The following is a 24408-nucleotide window of genomic DNA, read 5'->3' on the forward strand; positions in this document are numbered from 1 at the left end:
TTACAGGTGTTGTTAGGCACAGTTAGCTGATTCAGTTTAGTTAGAAGAATATCTGGAATGATGGTAGTGAATGCCGAGCTAAGGTCTACAAAAAGGACCCTACAAAAAGGATGTTGTAGGATGTACTGCAGAGCCATATCAAGAGCATCGTCGGCCGATCTATTTGCTCGTTCAGACGAATTGCAAGGGATCTAATTGTGGTAGTATGGCGAGGATCACCTGTAATGCACTCTGTGGTCCTTTTTGTGACGAGGACCTGTGGAGCTGCTGGAAGTGAGCGAATGAGAAGCCCTTTCCAATATAATGTATAATATATTCTTTCCTTGACGTTGGCTTCTCCATCGTTGCAGAATATGTTTGCTGCCCTAGAGGCAGAGGAGACAGATGAGGAAGAGGATGACAGGGAGGAAGACTTCACGGAGGAGAAAGAGAAGTCCAAACAGGACAGCCAGCCGGTAAGGATCCAGTTCTCTAGGGTGAAGTATGAAGCCATTGGTTTAGTGCACCTTCCTCTGTGCTGCCCCTTCTTACGTGTGATGGGGTAGTCTGGGCGACTTGGGAAGAAGAGCAGACCTCAGGAACCTGACATCCTGCAAGGTATTTCAGACATTTGAATGCTGTAGAGCAGGGGTCCTCAACCCCTGGTCCGTGGACCGGTACCGGGCCGTGGCCTGCCAGCAGCTGGTCCGCACAAACAAGCAAAGCCCCATCCGTGGGATGCAGGCAGCACACAAAACCACGCCCCCCCCTGGTTTGTGGAAAAACCCCTCTCCACAAAACCAGGTTGGGGACCTCTGCTCTAGAGCTGACACTTCTACCTTCGTTCTCCACCCATGTCAATCGTGAACTGGGGAAAATGTCTTAAAATATTTGTACGTGAGGAGTGGGGGAGGACTGTTGAGAAATGAAAAGATGTTATTGAAGGCTCTCTGCTCTTTAAAGGTCCATAATTTGCCCAAAATGTAAAAAAGAAAAAGGAAGGACTATTTTAGTCCTTTCCACTTACAGGAACTCAGAACGTGCTACAGAAAAATAGTTTCTGGGGCACCTAGATATGATAGGCAGTGCAGCCTGTTTATCGCTGCTCCATAAAGCTCTCAGGTTTTTCCCCCTGGTTTTTGCTGTCTACACTGTAGAGCAGGGCTTTTCACCCATTGTACCACTTTTAGGATATGGCAACATCTGAGGACCACCAGTCGCCTAGCAAGGTGTCAAAACCTTGATGACCAAAAAAAAAAAAAAAGGAAAAGGAAAAAAAGTGATGAAGTACAGGTAGTCCTTGACTTACAACAGTTTGCTTAGTGACTGTTTGAAGTTACAATGGCACTGGAAAAAGTGCCCCTCAAGCCACAGCCGAGCAAGACACCTGCCTGCCTGCCTGGCGGTGCTCTTCCTCCTGTCCGAGGTTTTCATTGTTGTGAGCATTTCTGTTGAGGATTGGCAGCGGAGGTGGGGTGGGAGGGTGTTTGGTTTTGTCCCCGTCTGCTGGGTGGTTGCAGCAGGTTTTGGTCACTTTACATGACCCTGGGACACACTGTGACCGTCATAAATATGAATCAGTTGCCAAGCATCTGAATGTAAATCACAAGAGCCTGGAGATGCTGTAACATTTCAGTTGATCGGCACTTCTTCTGGGCTCAGAAGCGCCAGGATCAGCACCGAGCTCCAACTGGAGACTGTCGGTGATCCTGGTGCTTCCACTGAGCCCTGACAGGCCTGCAGCTCCAGCCATCTCACGCTCAAGCTTGTCCGGTGCTGCCATCAGTTCAGCTCATTCCCCTCCCCTGCTACCACTTCTCTAGCATGGTCGCATACCACCTGCCAGGTGCCAATGTACAACAGGTGGTACCCGTACCACTGGTTGAAAAGCCCTGCTGTAGAGCTTCATCTCGGGAAGGACCAGTGGTGAGATTCAAATACCTGAACAACCAGTTCTATTATGTGATGCAGGCCTGGGCCTCTGATGCCTAGAATGGACTTCCGGAAGTGGCATCAATGGACTTCCAGTGGGCCATTCTAAGCCTGGGAGGCCTCCTCCAGACCTCCGATGCCTAGAACAGACTTCTGGAAGTGGCATCAGTGCACTTCCGGTGGACTGTTCTAGGCCTGGGAGGCCGCCTCCGATGCTTAGAATGGACTTCCGGAAGTGGTATCCATGCACTTCCGGTGGGCTGTTCTTGGCCTGGGAGGCCTCTGAGGCTTAGACTGGACTTCCTGAAGCCAGCCGGTTCTCCGAATTCAGGCAGATTTAGCTACCGGTTCTGAACCAGTGGAAACCTGCTGAATCCCACCACTGGGAAGGACTCTACTTGGGGGTGCCAGATCTTGCCTTAACTGAGTTGGGCCATAATAAAATTTCAGTGGCAAACGGTCTGTAGCATCTCAGGAGGGCACTATGGGAACGCCACTAGATTCCTGAAGGTGCCCTGCCCTCCCCTCCCCCAACTTACCTGGGGTTGCTCCTTCCTGCTGCAGAGAGCATTATATGTACAAGTGAGATGAACGGCCAGTCTAACAACTTGGGATTCACACAAGAATCCCAGCAGTTAATGTAGCAATAGCAGTACGACTTAGACTTATACACCGCTTCACAGTGTTTTACAGCTCTCTCTAAGCGGTTTTACAGAGTCAGCATATTAACCCCCAAAATCTGGCTCCTCATTTTACTGACCCTGGAAGGATGAAAGGCTGAGTCAACCTTGAGCCGGCCAGGATCAAACTGCCGGCAGCCGGCAGTCTGCAGAAGTAGCCTGCAGTACTACACTCTAGCCACTGCACCACCACGGCTGTAATGTACTTTCTAATAAGATTGGAAAGACGGTGTAGAAATGTTTCCTCCCTCTCCTGAAGATGAGTCACTTGTGATAATAGAAGTTGAAGCAGACAAGCAGTCGAAGCAGTCTATTGAAGTAAGATTGATGCTTGGAGATGAACATGACGGGACTTAATTCTGCATCCGAGCTCCAAAGATTTCACAGTAAACTCTTTTGTTCCCCACATGATAATGTTCGGCTGCCGTGAACTGGATTCCTCTAAACTCTGTAGCCATCGGAGGAGGAAGATGAGAAGAAGGATGATGATCCCTATGCACATCTCAGCAAGAAGGAGAAGAAGAAACTCAAGAAACAGGTTAGATGTGGTCCTCCAGTGGAGGCCAGCTGTAACTTCTACTTTTTGTGGCTTTGCTTGTCTTTGCAGCCATAACACGCATTCTTTTTGTGTGCTCTTATTCTCTTCTCCCTGTTTTAAGGGTTTATAGAAGCAGATTGCACAAAGGAAGGTAGAAATCAATCTTGAGATTGGGAATAAACTCTGTTGTGAAATCTATCTAAAATAGCTTGCGGGACATTTGAAATTGTAGCAGAAACATAAATCCCTAGATCCCATCTGACGTGGAAATGAAACATGGATTCCCATAGCTTCCATTTCTTCTTCAGAGAAGATAAGATAACCTTTATTGACTTTTTCTTTTACTGTGGGCACAACGGCACACATCAGAAATGAAATTTAGTTGCCCGCTCTCCCAAATAAAACACGTACATGACACACACCTAAAACATACTATATACAACATCTGTACAGACCCACATCCCTACATATACATAACAAATAAATATTAAATGCTGCCCATCTTGAATATAAGGGACACGGTGGCTCAGTGGGTTAGGACGCTGAGCTTGTCGATCAGAAGGTTGGCAGTTTGGCAGGTTGAATCCCGAGTGCCGCGTAACAGAGTGAACGCCTGTTACTCGTCCCAGCTTCTGCCAACCTAGCAGTTCGAAAGCACGTAAAAATGCAAGTAGAAAAATAGGGACCACTACGGTGGGAAGGTAACAGCGTACCGTGCGCCTTTGGCGTCTAGTCATGCTGGCCACATGAACACGGAGACGTCCTCGGACAAGCGCTGGCTCTTCGGCTTTGAAACAGCCCCTAGAGTTGGAAACGACTAGAACGCACATGCGGGCGAACCTTTACCTTTACCTTACTATGTTTAATATATAACGGAAGGAGGAAGCTTGAGATGGGGCCCAGGAGGTGGGTGTCTCCTGTTGTGATGCCTCGTTTTTGGAACGAACATCCCACCCCCAAGATTATGTGAATGCTTCTGATCCTCTAAGCTTTCAGGAAAGTTTTTAAAATGAGTCCTCCCCCCCCCCCCGGTTGTTGGGTCAGGAAAATAGATAAACCTGTCTTCTGGAAAGTGAAGTGTGTCCTTAACTGTTTGTTTGTCTGATACACTGGTTGTAGGTTTCATGTTTTTAGATTTTGTCTGGTGTTTTATTTATAATTATTGTTCCCTGTTTGGTTTATACTGGAGGCACATTGCCCAAAAATTATGTGCTCAGTTATGTGCATGGGGCAGTTATGTAAACAGACATATATTATAGCTGGGTGCTGATAGAGCTTGCTGGGTCCAAAAGGATAGGGGGTATGATACAATTGTTTTACAAATGTCAACACTGCTAACATCGGATGTTCTTGCTTGACAAGAGATGAAGAAGCAGCTTATTTCATATGTTAAACTTGTGCATTGCTTTAAGAGATAGGGTTATGGCTGGGAGGAGGAAGATTGTGCCTCAAGGCCATATGAAATTAAAGAAGATAAGAACTTGGCGGGTTATCTAACGGAAGGGAAACTGATTCTTTAAATTAATTGGAGAATACGGATTAACAACAAAATTAGAAAGGTGGAGAATTGTGTTTAATATATTGTGCGAGGGGGCGGAGATTTCAGATTCCAGCTTCCTTCGAGCAAGCATTTGCCGGTGTACTGGGCTAAATAAAGGACTTTTAAGGTAAACAATGCCTCAGAGTCGCTTGAAAAGCCCATACGTCGGAAACTTGACAACAAATGCTTATAATATCTCCTGAACAAAAGTATTGTCAAACAGTTCACAATAACAAAAGTATGGCACATTTTGCAGTTTTAACTCCTGCTGTTCAAGATGGCTATGTCTCGGAAAGCAGCACGTCATGTGAAAATGTGAAATGATCTGATCTGAGCCTTTCTTTGCTCCACCAGCTGGAATATGAGCGGCAGGTGGCATCCTTGAAAGCAGCCAACGCAGCGGAGAATGACTTCTCAGTGTCCCAGGCGGAAATGACCTCGAGACAAGCCATGCTGGAAAATGCCTCGGACATCAAGGTACCCCGGTCTTCTTTCGGACTCCGCTCCCTAGCTTTGCTTCTCTAGCTCTTCGTTGTTCTCCGTTTCTCTGCTCTCAGCTACGCCTTTATATCTATCTCCCGCTGGCATTGTGACTCAAGCGATCATTATATTTTTGAGAATTGTTGAATTTTTGCCTGCTCGGGATTGTAAGTAAATAAGTTTTGCCTTTTTTAAAAGGACCTTTTTTTAAAAAAAAAATCATTAAAAAAACCCCTAAAAAAATTGACAACGATACTAGTTTCTCATTTTGCTCAGTCTGGTTCTGTAAGAGTAAGTGCAGATAAATTGTGACCTCTTTGCTTAGAATGGTGGCATTCTGCGCTTTGTTGCAAATATCTTCCAAGCTAATCCCCCAAATAATGAAGGCAATAAAATGCAACCTTGGAACCATCAAAGTAAACAAAACAGTGAAATAAGTTTTTATAAAACCCTTTATTATCCTTCATTTTCTGTTTCAGCTGGAGAAGTTTAGCATCTCGGCTCACGGAAAAGAATTGTTTGTCAATGCAGACTTATATATTGTAGCTGGGCGCCGATATGGCTTGGTGGGCCCGAATGGGTAGGTGCCTTTTATTGCAGTGATTGTACAAGTGTTATAATGCCTCCTGAACAAAAGTATTGTGAAATGGTTTTTACAAATTAAAAAAAAATACCCTAACAATATGGTGAGACCATGTTGTGGTGGACTAATTGGCAGGGCTAAGGTAAAGGTAAAGGTTCCCCCGCACGCACATGCGTGCTAGTCGTTTCCGACTCTAGGGGCCGGTGCTCATCTCCGTTTCAAAGCCGAAGAGCCAGCGCTTGTCTGAGGACATCTCCGTGGTCATGTGGCCGGCATGACTAGACGCCAAAGGCGCACGGAGCGCTGTTACCTTCCCACCGGAGTGGTCCCTATTTTTCTACTTGCATTTTTACGTGCTTTCAAACTGCTAGGTTGGCAGAAGCTGGGACGAGTAACAGGCGCTCACTCTGCTACGCGGCACTCGGGATTCGACCCGCCAAACTGCCGACCTTCCGATTGACAAGTTCAGCGTCCTAACCCACTGAACCACCACGTCCCTTCAATTGGCAGGGCTAGGTGTCCGATAATAAAATTCCGTTGGGTCGCAGAACCCACAGTGATTTTCGTCATTGATATAATATTGCCATTTGTTTATTTAGAAAATTTATGTAGCCGCCTACTCGCTCTCAGTGACTCTAGGTGGCTTGTAAACAATAAAAACACAGTATAGATTTTTTTAAAACATAAAATAATGCACACACGTACACAGTGACAACAAACACTCATATCAGCCGTTTCCCAGGCTCCATCCCACATCTTCAGGCCCTTATGAAAAAGTGCCAGAGTGGGGTCCAGTCTTAATTTCTGAAAAGATGATGTTCCGGAGGGAGGGAGCCACTACGGAGAAGGCCCTTCTCCAGATGCACCTCCTTAGGGGACGGGACCTGCAACATTCCTTGCCTCCCCACTCTAGTGGATCGGGTAGATGTGACCGCAGGAGATGGTCCCTCAGATAACACAGATAACAAGAGAAGGGTGAGGGGTGACATGATAGCAATGTTCCAATATCTCAGGGGCTGCCACAAAGAAGAGGGAGTCAAGCTATTCTCCAAAGTGCCCAAAGGCAGGACATGAAACCACGGATGGAAACCAATCAAGGAGAGAAACAACCCAGAACTAAGGAGAAATTTCCTGACAGAACAATTAACCAGTGGAACAACCTGCTTCCAGAAGCTGTGAATGCTCCAACACTGGAAGTTTTTAAGAAGAGACTGGACAGCCATTTGTCTGAAATGGTATATAGGGTTTCCTGCCTGAGCAGTGGGTTGGACTAGATGACCTCTATGGTTCCTCCCAACTTTTTTATTATTATTGATCATCGCAGTCAGCCAGATGTTCAGATTGGATTTGGCATTTTTGCCTATCTTATCGAGTCCTTACCAAGGACCTGGGATAGGCAGATGTGGATGTTTGATGGTATTACAGATATCGTCGCAGGATGGAAGCAGTTCCTAGTAAGGCCGCCTTTTGCAATTGATTAATAGTGAATTTCTCAATGCCAATGGTGTTCAAGTGGTGCTCCAGTTTAACATATTATTATTATTATTATTATTATTATTATTATTATTATTATTAATCACCTACTACTACTACTACTACTACTACTACTACTACATTTGACAAGCAGAAATCCGTACTATTCCTCCCATTTTTCTACAGATGAGGCATGGGAGAAGAGAAAAGTCTCCCAACAGGCATCTTAAAAACATTTAATAGGAGATACTTCACAAATTACACATGATGATGTGTTACCCCTGGAATTTCTACTGCTTTATTTGATTACCCCAACATTTGGGGGGGGGGAGAAATTTTTTGACTGTAATTTGTCCAATACTAATATCTTGCTCAGAAAAACCACTCTGAAATGGGAAGTTGGTAGGTTGTGTTTCTCCTCATGCACCTTCCATATTCTAAAATACTTGGAAGAGACTTTGATGGTCAACTCCAGTGTCTCTTTCGTCTGATCTGTATCCTTCTTTTCAGGAAGGGCAAAACCACTTTGCTGAAACATATTGCTAACCGGGCCTTGAGCATCCCTCCCAACATTGATGTACTGCTCTGTGAACAAGGTAAAGGAATAACGGGGGGGGGGGGGGGGAAACAGCCAAGCAACTCTTGGGCTCATTGGTCCCTTTTTTGAGGAGAGGAATTAAAACTCCTATGTTGCTGGGCTGATGAAGTTTGAAATCTAGTAAATAATAAAACCTTTATTGTCAAAGTACAACATGTGTACATTGAGATTAGCTGAGCCTCCCCCCCCTGCTCTCTCCCCCCAACACACAGTGACAACAAACCCTCCATCCCACCACATTATGTGAACCAACTACACCACACACCGGCCTCCCAAGTCAATTCTGCATAAGATTATGTCCCATTTAAAAGCCTAACAGCCCACGGATAAAAGCTATTTTTCAGCCTGTTGGTACGGCTGGCTATATTCCTATAATCTCCTACCGGATATCGAAGTCGAGTCAGTACAGTAGGAGAGTGCCCGGTTGTAGCATGCCGGTCAGTTTGGCATCTTTTCTCTTAGGCAGAGAGCACTTTCTGTTGTTTCTCACTTCAGACCAGGGGTCTCCAAACTTGACAACTTAAAGACTTGTGGACTTCAACTCCCAGAATTCCCAGCATGGCTGGATGAGGAATTCTGGGAGTCGAAGTCCACAAGTCTTAATGTTGCCAAGTTTGGAGACCCTTGGTTTTTAGACCCTTGCAACTCACGAAACCAAGGATTTTCTGTAACTTGTGAACCAGCGTCATAATCTGTATTTAAACATGACAGAAAGCTCGGATTTTTCAGATTGGCTGTCAGGTCTCTTAGCTGCCCAGTTTCCCATCATCTGATGACGTTAAAGTCCATAAACAGATAACCTGGTGGCCCCCAGGGGAAGGGCCTTCTCTGTGGGTGCTCCGGCATTATGGAACCAACTGCCGGTTGAGCTCCGGATGGCATCGGACCTTCGCTCCTTCCGCCGCGGGCTGAAGACCCACTTATTTGAACTAGCTGGTCTGGCCTGATGGGGAAATATGGGGGTTTTTTTAATGGGTTTTTTACTATTTTGTTGTATTTTAATTGGGCATTGGTTTAATTTCTTTTTAATTTTTGTACTGCTATTTATATATGCCCTGTGAACCGCCCTGAGTCCCTCGGGAGAAGGACGGTATTGAAATCAAATAAACTTAAACTTAAACTTAAACCTGCATGTGGAAGACAAGCATATTGCTTGTCTTTTATTGCCACCCTATTTCCTATTTCAGGATTCAGAGAGATGTGTTTCCCCCACCCCCATTTGTTTGAAAGCTTTTAGCACTCCATAAAATCATGCTGTTAGGCTTGTTGATGCCCTGTTCACCCAGATCAAGGGTAGGCAACCTTGGCTCTTTTATGACTCGTGGACTTCAACTCCCAGAATTCCTGAGCCAGCCACACTGAGGGGAAAAGAAGAGGTTTCCAAGCTGAGCCATGCTGGCTCAGGAATTCTGGGAGTTGAAGTCCACGAGTCATAAAAGAGCCGAGGTTGCCTACCCCTGGCCCAGATGATCTTCTTTCCATTTTCTCCTCTTCCTCTTGTTCCTCACAGAGGTTGTTGCGGATGAGACTCCAGCGGTCCAAGCCGTGCTCAAGGCTGACACCAAGCGACTGAAGCTGTTGGAGGAGGAGAAGCATCTGCAGGCCCAGCTGGAGAAAGGGGACGACGCAGCAGCAGAACGCCTGGAAAAGGTATTCAGGAGCCATGAAGGGCTTTTTATCCTGGCTGTGGGAATGGGTTGCCTGTGATTCATTGACAGGTAGTCCTCGACGTGCGACTGGTCACTTAGCAGGTATCTGAAGTGACATCAGACCTAACAGCTCTCCGCCCCCACCCCCCCAAGTCTGCATCTGGCCCACATTTTTTATGATTTGCAGCATCCTGCGGTCACGTAACCTCAATTTGTGACTTTTTTTTTTTTTGCTGGAAACTACCATTTACTTCCGGTTTGTAGCAAAAAAAAAACAACCAAACAAACACACCCATTGTGGATAATGGGATTCACATGGCAACTGTGGCAATTCACTTAGCCCTGAAAGCCAGCTGGGTGACTTTGCCCCGCTCAATCTCTCTCGGCCCAACTTACCTCAGCGGGTTGCAGTTTTGAGAAAAATAAAGAGGAGGGAGGCGTGTCAGATATGTTCGCCACCTCGAGTTGTTTATAAAAAATAATAGGCAGGTTATTGAATAAATAAATAGCAGCTACAAGCCCAGCTGGGCCAGTTTGGTTACCTCTGTGATGAGGCACGATGTCCCTCAACACCAGTTGCAGGGAATATGCAGTGGACAGAGCTTTTGTTCGTAATACTGTGGGCGTCAGTTGAACTGCTCTGGGAAAGGATGTTGGACTAAGTAGTCCAGACTTTCCCAACCTGGTGGCCTCAGATGTGTTGAGATGGCCACTCTCAAAATTTTTTAAAGTTTTTAGGGAATTGAACAGAAAAATGTGAATGGAATTGAAAGACCTGTCTCCGTCCTATCCTAACCCTGACCTTAACTCTAGCACCTGGAACGGCCTGTGATACTTACATGCCCTTTCCTAATTCTTCCAGGTCTACGAGGAACTGCGGGCTACAGGAGCAGCGGCAGCAGAGGCCAAAGCTCGGCGAATCCTGGCTGGGTTGGGCTTCAACCCTGAGATGCAGAATAGGCAAACCAAGAAATTCTCAGGAGGTTGGCGCATGAGGGTCTCCTTGGCCAGGTAATTGTTGAAAGCTGAATATCAGCCAGAAGGATGGAAAATAACGTGGTGACTACTCCAAAGCAATGCTGGCTTCAGATGATGAACGCTGCATTTTAACGCATCTGGAGAAGACCAGCTTGAGAAGCTTTCTGCCGGATAGACCAGTGTTTGGGCTTGGTCAGAAGCACCTCCCAAACCCCTGTTGATCTTCCTAAAAGTAATAGGAGAGATCTTGTCTTGGTTTAGAGTACTTGGTTTCACATGGCAACCAAATCCAAAACTCAAGAAACTCTTATGGCTTCGTATCCAATCCATAGCTTCCAAATTTATCCTTTTTTGGAGTGCTCCCTCACGGCTTCTTCTGTCTCCTTCCTTGAGTCTCAGATACAAGTAGTCCTCAAATTACAGTTGGTCACTTACCAAGCGTGCAAAGTTTTGACCGACTCTGAAAATGGGACTTCTGACCCGATCATTTCTTTCTTTTTTTTTCCAGAGCCTTGTTCATGGAGCCCACATTGCTGATGCTTGATGAACCTACCAATCACTTGGATCTCAACGCGGTCATCTGGCTTAATAAGTAAGTCACCAGCTAAGCACCCTGGGGAAGAGAAAGTCAGTTGCTCTGCTTTTAAGTCTCCTTCAAGTTATGGGACATAGTTACAGAGCAGATAAATAGCTTGGCAAAAATCCCAAAAGAACATAGTAAGGGTGTATGTCTGGGCCACATGTAAACAAAACTTCTTTTACTCTTACCTATTGTTTCTCTTAATGACACCGGAAGTGGTTCTAGCAGCATATAAAGAGATTGCGTACACATTTGCAAAATTTATTGTCTATAATGCATTATTACATGCCATCTTTTGTTTCATTAAATCAATTTCTGACCTGGCTTTCCATCTGTCAACAGACTCGGGGCAGCTATCAGCACAATATGATAGTAGCATTTAAAAACAAATGTATGTATCTGAATATTGTGCCAAATATAGCAGATGCTAATACCTTAGCTGAATGAAACAGAAATAATGAAATGTATTATTCAGGGCTTTTTTTCTGTAACACTAGTTGCACCATTCTCATATTTACATTCTCAGTCACATAGAGATATATCTCGGGGTAAGAGCATCCTGTCACACAGCATCACAGTCTGGTTTGGAAGCATCACTGCTTCAGACAGGAAGGCGGTGCAGAGAGTGGTGAGGATGGCCGAAAAGATCATTGGCAGTTCCCTCCCTCCCATCCAGGACATAGCACAGAAGCGTTGCTTGAGCAGGGTCCGCAAGATTATCTGGGACACTACTCCATCCTCTTCACAACCTGTTTTCCTTGTTACCTTCTGGGAGGAGGCTCCGTGGTATCCGTAGCAGAACATCCAGATTCAGCCATAGTTTCATTCCATACAGCATTAACCTTGTGAACTCTCAAGCTTCCTCCTTCCGTTATATATTTAAGATGGACAGTATTTAATATTTAATATTTATTTGTTATATATATGTAGGGGTGTGTGTCTATACATATGTGTATATAGTATGGTTAGGTGTGTGTCATATATGTGTTCCACTTTGAGAGCGGGCAACTAAATTTCATTTTTGATGTGTGCCGTTTTGCCCACAGTAAAAAAATGACAATAAAAATTATCTTATTGAAGTCAGTCCTAATGTAGAACAGCCCACTCTTTGTTTAGTGACTATCTCATTGACCATTCACAAATGCAACAGTAGTCATAATAAAAAAAATGTTTTTCAACCAATGTGCCTGACAACAAAAGCCTTCAGTGAGGAACTGATTAAGGTCTGGCCAGTTTCAGGCAGTAGCTGAGGGTTCTAATGAATGAATTAAGGTCACAGAGCTTATGCTGTTAATTTACCTTTAACACTTTTTAGGGCCATACTGCACCATGGAAAGAAGCAGCTCATGGAGAGAGATCTAGCTTGTATACGCAATCTTTTCACCCTCAAAAAGGGGGGAGTGCTCAAGCACAAGACGCTGTGTGAAAGCACAAGACACTAAAATGAGATAGCAGCAATCGGTGATCCTCACATCTGTCTCTCAGTCAAGTGGTCAGTTAGTGACTGTTCCACTTAACAACCAAGTTGTGGTACCACAGTGTGGTCGCTAAATGAGGGGAGGGTAAAGTAGTTGTAACTGTTACTATTTTAATTGTTCTGTACCAGCCTGCTACCGGCCCTGCAGAAAAGGCAGGGACAACCCCTTTTACAAGAAGGCAAGAGGCTGGAATTATGCCTGCCAGATTTATTGCTACAAAAACAAATAGAACAAGACACAAACGAAGAAACAGGAGCTTTTCAAGCGGTTGCCTTCAGCAAACCAGCCCTCCCACGCATTCCCCCTTAAGTACAGTTCAGGGCGTGGCTTCTCTCTGCCTCCTTCCGACGAGCCCCATTGCCTTCCTCTGTTTACTCCTGACTGACTGCCTCCTGCGTCGGGCGTCCTTAAACAGGGCCAGCTGTGGGTCATCTTCATCCACGCTGTCAGGCTCACACAGCTGGGTCTCCGTGGTGACCAGATGAGAGGGGCCTGGCTGGGGGCTCTCATCAAGCTCTTCAACACCCCCCTCCTCCTCCTCCTCTGAGTCATCCGACCCAACTGCCAAACCCACAGGCTGACCCTGAATCACAACATTAATTCCCTTCTGTTCTTCTTCTTTCAGCTACCTCCAGACATGGAAGAAAACCCTTCTCATCGTTTCCCATGACCAGGGATTCTTGGATGATGTGTGTACAGATATCATCCACTTGGACATGCAGAAACTTTTCTACTACCGGGGAAATTATAGTGAGTATTTATTTTATTTATTTATTTTTGGGACTTATATGCCACCCTATCTCCCGAAGGACTCAGGGCGGCTAACAACAACAACAATAATAATAATCATAATCATAATAATCATAATAATCATAATAATCATAATGAGGATGTTGGAAGGGTTAGGGGAAGGTGGCTTTGTGAGATGGACGGCTATATCAAGCTAAATAAAATAAATAGATAAAAGTGGCAAATACAAAGAACGAGGGAACCCAGCTGGCAAACACATAAAATGTGTAATTCTTAGATTCGTAATGTGAAAATCTGTATTTCAAGCCACAAAGTTTGAGTGTTTGCTTTTAAAATCCATTTTAAAGAAATGATTTTTGAAAACCGGCGTTCAGACCTCATGATTTCAAATACAAACAATGAACCCAAGAAGTTATCCTACTTTGAAGATGTTATCTTAAAATGACCCATCCGCTTTTAATTAAATGTCAAACATTTTGAATTGCTGGGTGTTTTTGATGAGTGAGAAAATGCTCAGTGTTGCAAGCTGCTGTGCTTCACAGATATTGATCTGGTTCCCTGGAACAATGCTGCTGTATGTGACTTTTAATACTTTTTTCCTGCTTTAGGGGGGGAGATCCAGGACAGAATTTAATGTTTCATTTGTCCCTTGAAAAGGTAAAATGGAAGGGGGTTATTGCAAAAATGGCAGAAGACCCAGAGCGCGACTGCTGGAGAAATAACTGGGATGTTGCTGCTTTAGGGGTGACCTTAACTTGAATAAGTTGCTCCCTTCAAAGAGATGTATTTTTTTTCCAGACTGCTTTGGAGTGAGAGGCTGCTTTAAAGATATTTAAGTGGCTTTACTCCTGAGTGAGGTTCAAAAGACTGTTTGCAAATTATTTCTATGTCCTAGGCAAAATTCATTATGGGTTCATCAAATCTACCCCCTTGCCAAATTCTCTGCATTACAAATAATCCATAACTTACAGCCACAATTGAGCCAAAACCTTCCGTTACTAAGCAAGGCAGTTGTTAAGCGAATCGTGCTCCATTTTACGATCCTCTTTCCCACCTTTGTTAATCACTGCAGTTGTTAAGTGAATCGTGTCATTAAGTGAATCTGGCTTCCCCCATTGACTTTGCCTGCTGGAAGCCGGCTGAGAAAGTTATAAATCGGTGCCACTGTCATAAGTACACGCCAGTAGCCAAGTGCCCAAATTTTTATTTTGTGACCTCAGGCATGCTATAATGGTCATAAGTGTGAAAATCAGTCATAAGGCACTTTTTTCAGTGGTGCTGTAACTTTGAATGGTGGTACGTTGAGGACTGCCTGTAGTCCCTGGTCCATTTTCCCCCCTCAAAACGTAGGAACTTTAAAATGTGTGGATTTCAACTCCCAGAGTTCTCAGCCAGCTATGCTGTAGTCTAGGAACTAAAAGTCCACACGTCTATCTTAAAGTTTGCCAGCATTGAGAAACACTGTCCTAATCAAATAGATTGATATTCCAGAGGGCCAAAGGAGGGGCCTGAAATAAACTGAGATTTGGATCCTAAAAATGAATTAAAATATATTTTGAAGCTGAAATAATCACCAGAAGCTTCAGATCTTTAAATGCCTGAAGTCGCGATCTTACAGGGAAGGGAGATCTGAAGTAGCCAGGAGCTCACTGAATGTGTTCCTCATCATCCTGTTCTTTTTTTTTTTTAAAGCATTTGTCCTTTCCCCTTGAATCTGGTTGATGGCTTGGTGGCCTTTTTATTTTTTTTAACGGCAGATTTCCTTGTTTTACTGCAGAGTCAGGACCAGTTGTAAATTAACAAGCAGAAATCTGCTTTCAGGCTCTGGATCAGTCATCAGGGCCAAAGGTTTAGTCTTTCGAGCTTTCAGGCTGGCGCTGCAGTCCATCCTCTGGGAACTTCTCTCTAGCAGAATGTCAGCTTATCAAGTACTTAGGCGGTGAGGGCTTGGCAGCACAAGGAAACAACAGCCAACACTTACCCTGTTTCCCCAAAAATAAGACCCGGTCTTTTTTTCGTTTCTTTTTTTTTTTTTTTGCCTCCAAAAGAGGCATCAGGTCTTATTTTCAGGGTAGGCCTTACCTCATCTCCGGCACTGACAGCCCCACCCAGCCGGTCCACTTCTTCTGAGGCCAAAGTTCTGCAGCTGCATTCGGGCCTGCATTTTGCAGTCAGGCCTTTCCAGAAGGCCTAAGCAGCCAAGTAGCGAGCTATGGGTTCAATCCATAGCTTGGTGCTCAGCTGCTGAGGTCTTACAGAACCGAGCTACAGATTGAATCCGTTCTTGGCTGCAAAGGCCTTCTGGAAAGCCCTATGACTGAGAAATGCAGGCCTGGCCGCAGAAGAGGCTGCAGAAGAAGAAGAGGGCTGGCAAGGAGAGCCCTGGCTGCAAGGTAAGTGGGTGCAGAGCGGCAACTCTGCACACCCCACCCTAGCTTGATTTTTAGGTGTGTGCCTTGCCCCCAAACTAGGGCTTATTTTGGGGATAGGGCTTATATTGGGCCCACCCACCCCCAAAATCAAACTAGGGCTTATTGTTGGTGTAGGCCTTACTTTCTGGGAAACACGGTAATAGCCAGCCACCAGCACCTCAATCAACATCTAAAAAGCCACATACAACAGGCATCACACCACATACAGAATAGCCCAAAAGACACACACTGCTAGAGAGAAGTTCCCTGGGGAGGGGAGTCCAAAAGCTCGGAAGACAAAACTTCTGGCGCAGTGACCAACCCAGATCGGATCCTGCAACATTATCCTGGGGCATGTATATTCTTACCTTCGTTTGTCAGAAACTGGCCTCTTCCCTTGTTCAGTGATACCAAGCTGTCCAGCAGGTTGGGGATGGAGAAATAGGCTTAACCTTCTCATGTCCCTGGCAGTGACTTTCAAAAAGATGTATCAGCAGAAACAGAAGGAGCTGCTCAAGCAATATGAGAAGCAAGAGAAGAAGCTCAAAGACCTGAAGGCCGGTGGGAAGTCGACAAAGCAGGCAGTAAGTGTGTAGCTGTGCCAAGGTAGAGGACTTGCTGGCTGAAAAATGTTGTGCAACTACCCTTTTAGCTGAAGTGACTTGGGGAAGCAGGATAGTTATGCTGAGTTAAATCTGCAGTTCTTCCTTGCATTCTCTGGATACCAAAGCTATCATAAAAGTAGTCCTCACCTAGCGGCAACAATTTGGACTGACAGCTCTGTGATGGCGGTGGTCCCTAAATGAAGCTGTGCCCTTTCTGATCTTATTTCAACATCTTGGGCTTTACAGACCTGCAGAGGTCGTAAATGTAAGATTGGTTATGAAATTATTTATATTTCCGTTACCTCCATAGCTGCGAATGGTTACCGCCTGAGGTAGTTGCTAACTGAGGACTATCTGTAATGGTGATTTTAAAAAAGCTCACCTTAAGTTTCTGGAGGTCCGGATTCTTCTTCCAGCAGGGAAGAGGAGAGAAGATTGACTCATAAGTAAATTTGCCATTTTTAGGTGGGCTTACTTGAAAACGAGCATCCTTGCTCTCACAGGAGCAGAATATACAACCAAAGGCAGGGGTAGGCAACCTCGGCTCTTTTATGACTCATGGACTTCAACTCCCAGAATTCCTGAGCCAGCATAGCTGACTCAGGAATTCTGGGAGTTGAAGTCCATGAGTCATAAAAGAGCCCAAGGTTGCCTACCCCTGACCAAAGGAGTTCTTGGGGCACTCTGAGCACGGCCCTCCTTATCAGTGTTCTGACACCCTATCTCAGAGGTCTGCAACCTTGACAACTTTAAGACTTGTGGACTTCAGCTCCCAGAATTCTGGGAGCTGAAGTCCACAAGTCTTAAAGTTGTCAAGGTTGCAGACCCCTGCCCTAGCTTAATTGAGAAGGCCAACTAATACAGCTATACCCTGTTTAATCTGGGATACAGTTGCAAGAAAAAGTATGTGAACCCTTTGGGATTACGTGGAGTTTTGCATGAATTGGCCATAAAATGCGCTCTAAACACCATGTAAGTCACAACAATAGAAAAACACAGTCTGCTTAAAATAATACTACACAAACATTAGCTGTTGTCATGTTTTAATTGAACATAAGATGGAAACATTCACAGTGCAGGGTGGAAAAAGTATGTGAACCCCTAGCCTAATGACTTCTCCAAGAGCTAATTGGAGCCAGGAGTGAGCCAACCTTGACTCCAATCAGTGTGATGATATTGGATGTGTTGCTGACAGCTGTCCTGCCCTTTAAAAACACACACCTCTTTTGGGTTTACTGGTCTCAGGAAGCACTGTCTGATGTGAACCATGCCTCGCAGAAAAGAGCTCTCAGAAGACCTACGATCAAGAATTGTTGACTTGCATGAAGCTGGAAAGGGTTACAAAAGTATCTCCAAAAGCCTTGATGTTCATGTGTCCACGGTAAGACAGACTGTCTACAAATGGAGAAAGTTTAGCACTGTTGCTACTCTCCCTAGGCGTGGTCATCCTGTAAAAATGACTGCAAGAGCACAGTGCATAATGCTTAATGAGGTAAAGAAGAATCCTAGAGTGTCAGCTAAAGACCTACAGAAATCTCTGGCACATGCTAACATTTTTGTTGACACATCTACAATAAGGAAAACATTAAACAAGAATGGAGTACATGGGAGGACACCACGGAGGAAGCCATTGCTGTCCAAAAAAAATATTGCAGCACATTTGAAGTTTGCAAAAGAGCACCTGGATGTTCCACAGCACTACTGGCAAAATATACTGTGGACAGATGAAACCAAAATTGAGTTGTTTGGGAAAAACACACAACACTACGTGTGGAGAAAAAAAGGCAAAGCACACCAACATCAAAACCTCATCCCCACTGTAAAACATGGTGGAGGGAGCATCATGGTTTGGGGCTGCTTTGCTGCCTCAGGGCCTGGACGGATTGTTGTCATTGATGGGAAAATGAATTCCAGAGTTTATCAGGACATTTTGCAGGAAAACGTACAACCATCTGTCTGCCAACTGAAGCTCTGCAGAGGATGGGTGATGCAACAGGACAATGACCCAAAGCATACAAGTAATTCAACAAAACAATGGCTTCAACAGAACAGAATACGCCTTCTGGAGTGGCCCAGTCAGAGTCCTGACCTCAACCCGATTAAAATGCTGTGGCATGACCTTAAGAGAGCGATTCACACCAGACACCCCAAGAATATTGCTACACTGAAACACTTTTGTGAAGAGGAGTGGTCCAAAATTACTCCAGATCGTTGCGCAGGTCTGATCTGCAACTACAGGAAACGTTTGGTTGAGGTTATTGCTGCCAAAGGAGGGTCAACCAATTATTAAGTCCAAAGGTTCACATACTTTTTCCACCCTGCACTGTGAATGTTTCCATCTTATGTTCAATTAAAACATGACAACAGCTAATGTTTGTGTAGTATTATTTTAAGCAGACTGTGTTTTTCTATTGCTGTGACTTACATGACGTTTAGAGCGCATTTTATGGCCAATTCATGCAAAACTCCATGTAATCCCAAAGGGTTCACATACTTTTTCTTGCAACTGTATACTCTGAAGCCCCTTCTGATTGTACTAACAGAATACAGGTAGTCTTCATGATCGGAATTAACAACATGCCAGTTGTTAAACGGTTGTCACATGAGCAACCTGATTTTTTTTAAAAAATTTTTTGCAGTGGTCCTTAAGTGAACCACCACGATTTTCCTGCTTTAGCAAGGCCAGAAGACCTCCAAGGTCCCTTCCAATTCTTGTTACTCCCTTAATTGTTGCAACTTCAAAGTTTCTTTTCTCCTACAATTTCCGATCGTTAAGCAAATCATTACAATGGGCATTTTGTGAGAAATGCCGATTTCCATTTTACAAAAGTCATTAAATTGTGGTCACGTGACTGGAAAACGAAGGCTAGCTGCGGAGTGTCCGACGTGTGATCACGTGACTGCAGAGGAGGGAACCTCATCAGAAGTTTTGGGTCATAAAGTAACCTTTGGGAGGGGGCATCGTTAACTTCAAAGGGTTGGTAAGGAACTGGTCATCAGTCGAGGACTGCCTGTAGGCCACCCATGTTTCGTCCTGTTGGAGATTGGCAAATCTGAGATCACCCGTGAGAAGAGCCGATTCCAACTCTTGTCAGAAATCCCGAGTCCTGCCCGTTTGGGGCCGTTGGAATCCTTGCCACGGTTCTCGGCACTAAAAGAAAGAAAGAAATATACCTTTCCTTTTGAAAAAATAATACGTTCCTGTGCCCATCTTGTCTCCCTTCCATGCCCCCCCAAAAAAGGAAGGGCAGCCTGTTCCTCTTGTAACCTGTCTTACTTGGCCCAGGAAAAGCAGACAAAGGAGGCCTTGACGCGGAAGCAGCAGAAATGTCGCAAGAAGAACCCGGATGAGGAATCCAACGAGGCCCCCGAGCTCCTGAAACGGCCCAGAGAATACACCGTGAAATTCACCTTTCCTAACCCACCGCCTCTTGCCCCGCCCATTCTGGGCCTCCACGGTAGGGCCTTTTTTTTTTTGGGAGGGCAAATTGTAAGGAATGGGGTGCAGGGGAAGGATCAGGAGCCTGCAGAGGAGTGAGTGATTTTCTGGGGGTGGGGGTGGGGGGACAAAGAAACAAAAATCTCTTGTCAACAATTCTGAACTTTATTTCCTCCCCCTTCAAGCGGTGGCTCAGTGGGTTAGGACGCTGAGCTTGTCAATCAGAAGGTCGGCAGTTTGACGGGTCGAATCCCGAGTGCCGTGTAACAGAGTGAGCGCCTGTCACGCGTCCCAGCTTCTGCCAACCTAGCAGTTCGAAAGCACATAAAAATACAAGTAGAAAAATAGGGACCACTACGGTGGGAAGGTAACAGTGTTCCGTGCGCCTTTGGCCACATGACCACGGAGGCGTCCTCGGACAAGCACTGGCTCTTCGGCTTTGAAACGGAGATGAGCACCGGCCCCTAGAGTTGGAAACTACTAGCACGCATGTGCAGTGGAACCTTTACCTTTACCTTTTTTCAAGCATTTTAGGAGAGGGAGGGAAGTTGAATTTCCGGCTGTTGCTAAACTACAACTCCCAGTGTCCCTTGCTCTGACTAGGCTGGCTGAGGCGTCACAGGAGAGGAATGCTTGATTCCTTGTGGGTTGAGCCCTTATATCAGGCAGCCCATGTGACTTAGGTTAAGTTCCTGCCCTAGTTTTTGCTAATCCCAGATGGCCAGGACAGGATTTTGCTCACGGATTGCTAATGGATGGAGAAATCATTGAGATCTGTGCCGTCGCTCAGCTTCCCCGATGCTAGAAAACGGGCGCAATAACAGCGTGTCTGCATGTGCCGAGGATTCTATCAATAGGATGAGCGTATAGTTAGTTCCCGACTTAACAGTTGTAATGGAGCCTGCTCATCACAGTCGTACGTCATGACAGTTATGTGACTGACCTGATTTTACGACGTTTTTATGACCACGTAAAACGTGGTCACTTGACAGGGGAGGGTGGCTGTTGGAACTTCAGATCCCGGTTGTAAGTACCATTTGCTGCGGGGGTGGGTCTGTTATCACTTCAGTTATAAGTCGAGGACTACCTATAGGAATTAATGGAGTGAGAGATCAGGTGTCAGGGACACTGTAGAATAGCAGTCCGTGTAACCTCCTGGTTTGGGATTCCTAAGGATTTCTTTTGTATGTTGCCTTCCTATCATGCTTGCAGCTAGTAACCGTTGCCCAGAGGGAGAAGCTGCCTTCATAATGGCTGCAATACATGCACACTGCATGCCAGGGGGATTTTTCAGGAAAAGGGCTGGCAGCCCATTCAACAGAGAATGGCAAGCTTTGCTGTCCTTTTAAGTACATGGGTTACTGATTTCTGTAAGCTTTTATTATCTGCTAGGGATCGGTTTCCCGGAGCAGCTTGCATACCATCAGTGGGTCAGTTCAAAGCCAAGCGTAATCCCTTTCATTGAGATTGTCAGTCCAGCACTCAAGATCAAGATGGGACAGGGATGATGGATGAGCTTAAAAATCCCAACAACGTCAGTTCCAAATTCTTAATGTTCAGTCTAAGCTCTGCTATTCTAACCAGCTGGGCTAAGAACTGATTTTTTTTCAGTCTGGGTGTTAACTTGCTGCTGTTCTATCTAAACCTTACTTCCATGTTCTTGAGAAAACATTTTTCCCCCTTTTGATCCTTATCCCCTTGCTTTTTCTTTTAGCTGTGAATTTCAGTTACGAAGGGCAGAAGCCCCTCTTCAAAAATTTGGACTTTGGAATTGACATGGAATCACGAAGTAAGTGATGTGGAAGGATCAAAGGGAAGGTTTTCGTGCTGTCAGACTTCTGCGTGCGGGTATAATTTGTGTTTCTTTGTTTCTTAAGGGGGGGGGGGAAATCCTCACCAGGACTTTCTCTTTTTAATCATTTAAAAGTGCTGCAAGCTGGGAAAAGTCACTTCTGGCTCCTGCTTGTCATTTAATTTCCTTCACAGGTGTTTCTCAACTTACTACCACAACTTGAGCCCAGATTGTTGGGGGCAATAAGCTGACTTTGTAAAAATGCCGCTTGGGGGGGGGCAAAAGCCCTAATAAGCAGGTATATACATAGAATGAAGGCTATTGCTAAGCACATTGTGCTTTAGATTGTAAGCCGCCCTGAGTCTTCGGAGAAGGGCGGGATATAAATGGGATTAAAAAAAAAATTTTGTTGCTAAGCAAGGCAGTTTAGTGAGTTTTGCCATTTCGACCCATTTTACAACCTTCCTTGCCTTTGTGTTTAGGTTAGCGGGACAGTTGTTAAGTGAATCTGGCTTCCCCCTTGACTTTGCTTGTCAGAAGGTTACATGATGCTGGGACATTGTTACTCTCATAAAAATACATGCCAGTGCCAAGCACCCGAATTTTGATCAGCTGAACACGGGGATGTTTCAGTGGTTGTCATTGTTGCTGCTGGTGTACCTTTCGCCTAGTCACGCAGCAGCAGCCCTGCCTGAGCTTCTCGATGTCCTCTCTGGGTTGGTGGTTGAGTTCCCGAAACTTATAGTTTTGGGGGACTTCAATCTACCATCTCTGGGAGGATCATCTGAGTTGGCTCGGGAGTTCATGGCTTCCATGACGGCCATGGACCTGACGCAAGTAATTTCAGGACCGACTCATGAGGGAGGCCACACCCTTGACCTAGTTTTCTTATCTGGACGGTGGTTAGATGATCTTGGTGGGGGCTCTCCAATTATTATGCCCCTGTCATGGACCGATCATCATCTCCTGCGGCTGGTCTTCCGTTTTGCTACCCCCCGCCGTGGTTGTGTGGAACCAGTTAGATGGTACCGCCCCAGACGCTTAATGGATCCCGTGAGGTTCCAGGCAGCGCTGGGGTCCCCACCTGCCTCCCTCACTCACAGCTCGGCAGATGCCTTAGTGGAAGCCTGGGAAAGGGCAGCCACTGAGGCTCTTGACCGAGTTGTACCCTTGCGGCCCCTGACCCGATGCAGATCCCGTCGAGCTCCATGGTTCTCCGCAGAGCTCCGGGAGATGAAGCGTCGGAGACGGGGCCTAGAGAGCGGTTGGAGGTCCAGCCGATACGAATCCGACCGATTGCGACTAAGAACCTATATTAGGTCTTATCTCGCTGCAATAAGGGTGGCAAGGTCTAATCACTTCGCTACCCTTATCGCGTCCGCAGATAATCGCCCGGCCGCCCTGTTTAGGGTGACTCGCTCCCTCCTTAATCAAGAGATGAGGGAGGAACCCTTGCAGGGTCGTGCCGAGGAGTTTAACAATTATCTGTCGGACAAAATCGCTCGGATTCGGACCGGTCTGGACTCTGACTGAGCAGAGTCTGGCGATCAGGACACGGGCGGTCTTGTCGATATCACCTGGGAGGAGTTTGATTCTGTGACTCCGGAGGAAGTGGACAGGATTACGGGGAGGCTGAGCTCCACCACATGTTTATTGGACCCGTGCCCTTCCTGGCTGGTTTATGCAGCCCGGGAGAGGACACGCAGCTGGTTCCAAGCAGTTATATCAGCTTCTTTGAGTGAGGGTAGCTTCCCTGCTGTCTTGAAAGAGGCGGTGGTGAGGCCTCTCCTCAAGAAGCCTGCCTTGGACCCAGCTGTATTGAACAACTTTCGTCCGGTCTCCAACCTTCGCTTTCTTGCGAAGGTTGTTGAGAGTGTGGTGGCGCATCAGCTCCCTTTGGTCCTGGATGAAGCGGATTATCTAGACCCGTACCAATCGGGTTTCAGGCCCGGGCACAGCACGGAGACGGCATTGGTCGCGCTGGTGAATGATCTCTGGAGGGCTCGGGACAGGGGTCATTCCTCTGTTCTAGTCCTATTAGACCTCTCAGCGGCTTTCGATACCATCGACCATGGTATCCTGCTGCGGCGTCTCAGGGGACTGGGAGTCACGGTTTTACAGTGGTTCTCCTCCTATCTCCAGGGACGCTCGCAGTCGGTGTTGACAGGAGGGCAGAGGTCGACCGCGAGGTCTCTCGTTTGTGGAGTTCCTCAGGGGTCGGTCCTCTCGCCTCTCCTGTTCAACATCTACATGAAACCGCTGGGTGAGATCATTCGTGGTTTTGGAGTTGGGTATCATCAGTATGCTGATGATACCCAGCTTTTTCTTTCGACCCCAAACCACCCCAGTGATGCCCTCAACGTGATGTCCCGTTGCCTGGAGGCGGTTCGGGTCTGGATGGGGAGGAACAGACTTCAACTCAACCCCGACAAGACCGAGTGGCTTTGCATACCTTCATCCCGGGTCTCTCTCTATGGGGGGTGAATCATTACCCCCCGTAGATAGGGCTCGCAACTTGGGAGTCCTCCTAGATTCACGGCTCACCTTGGAAGATCACATGGTGGCTGTGACTAGGGGGGCTTTCGCCCAGGTTTGCCTGGTGCACCAGTTGCGGCCCTATCTAAGCCGGGATGATTTATGCACGGTCACTCACGCGCTCGTGACCTCTCGTCTAGACTACTGCAACGCTCTCTACATGGGGCTTCCCTTGAGGACCACCCGGAGGCTCCAGCTGGTACAGAATGCAGCCGCGAGAGTTGTGTTGGGAGTCTCCCGATACTCCCATGTCACACCTCTGCTCCGTGAGCTGCATTGGTTACCAGTTGTCTTCCGGGTGAGATTCAAGGTGCTAGTAATGGTGTTTAAAGCCCTACATGGCAGGGGTCCGGAGTACCTTAGGGAACACCTGCTGCCGGCGTCTACT

At 46.1% G+C, this 24408-nt stretch overlaps 1 protein-coding gene across 6 annotated transcripts in view; it reads left to right on the forward strand.

The window, feature by feature from the left end:
- Positions 1–24408, forward strand: part of ABCF1 (ATP binding cassette subfamily F member 1) — a 51103-nt gene that overhangs the window by 21299 nt on the left and 5396 nt on the right. For 5 of the 6 annotated variants that reach the window (XM_083355972.1, XM_083355974.1, XM_083355971.1 and 2 more), the window contains 12 exons: positions 351–455; positions 3046–3129; positions 5024–5146; positions 5629–5729; positions 7716–7801; positions 9314–9453; positions 10315–10463; positions 10939–11022; positions 13114–13238; positions 16121–16233; positions 19541–19712; positions 21408–21482. In XM_083355972.1, coding sequence (XP_083212098.1) covers positions 351–455; positions 3046–3129; positions 5024–5146; positions 5629–5729; positions 7716–7801; positions 9314–9453; positions 10315–10463; positions 10939–11022; positions 13114–13238; positions 16121–16233; positions 19541–19712; positions 21408–21482 — 1357 coding nt within the window. Of the gene's footprint in view, positions 1–350; positions 456–3045; positions 3130–5023; positions 5147–5628; positions 5730–7715; positions 7802–9313; positions 9454–10314; positions 10464–10938; positions 11023–13113; positions 13239–16120; positions 16234–19540; positions 19713–21407; positions 21483–21679; positions 21731–24408 lie in introns of those variants that run through there. The other variant, XM_083355976.1, reaches the window with a different exon arrangement.

Source organism: Vipera ursinii, assembly GCF_947247035.1.
Source record: "Vipera ursinii genome assembly, chromosome: 2".
Lineage (NCBI taxonomy): Eukaryota > Metazoa > Chordata > Lepidosauria > Squamata > Viperidae > Vipera > Vipera ursinii.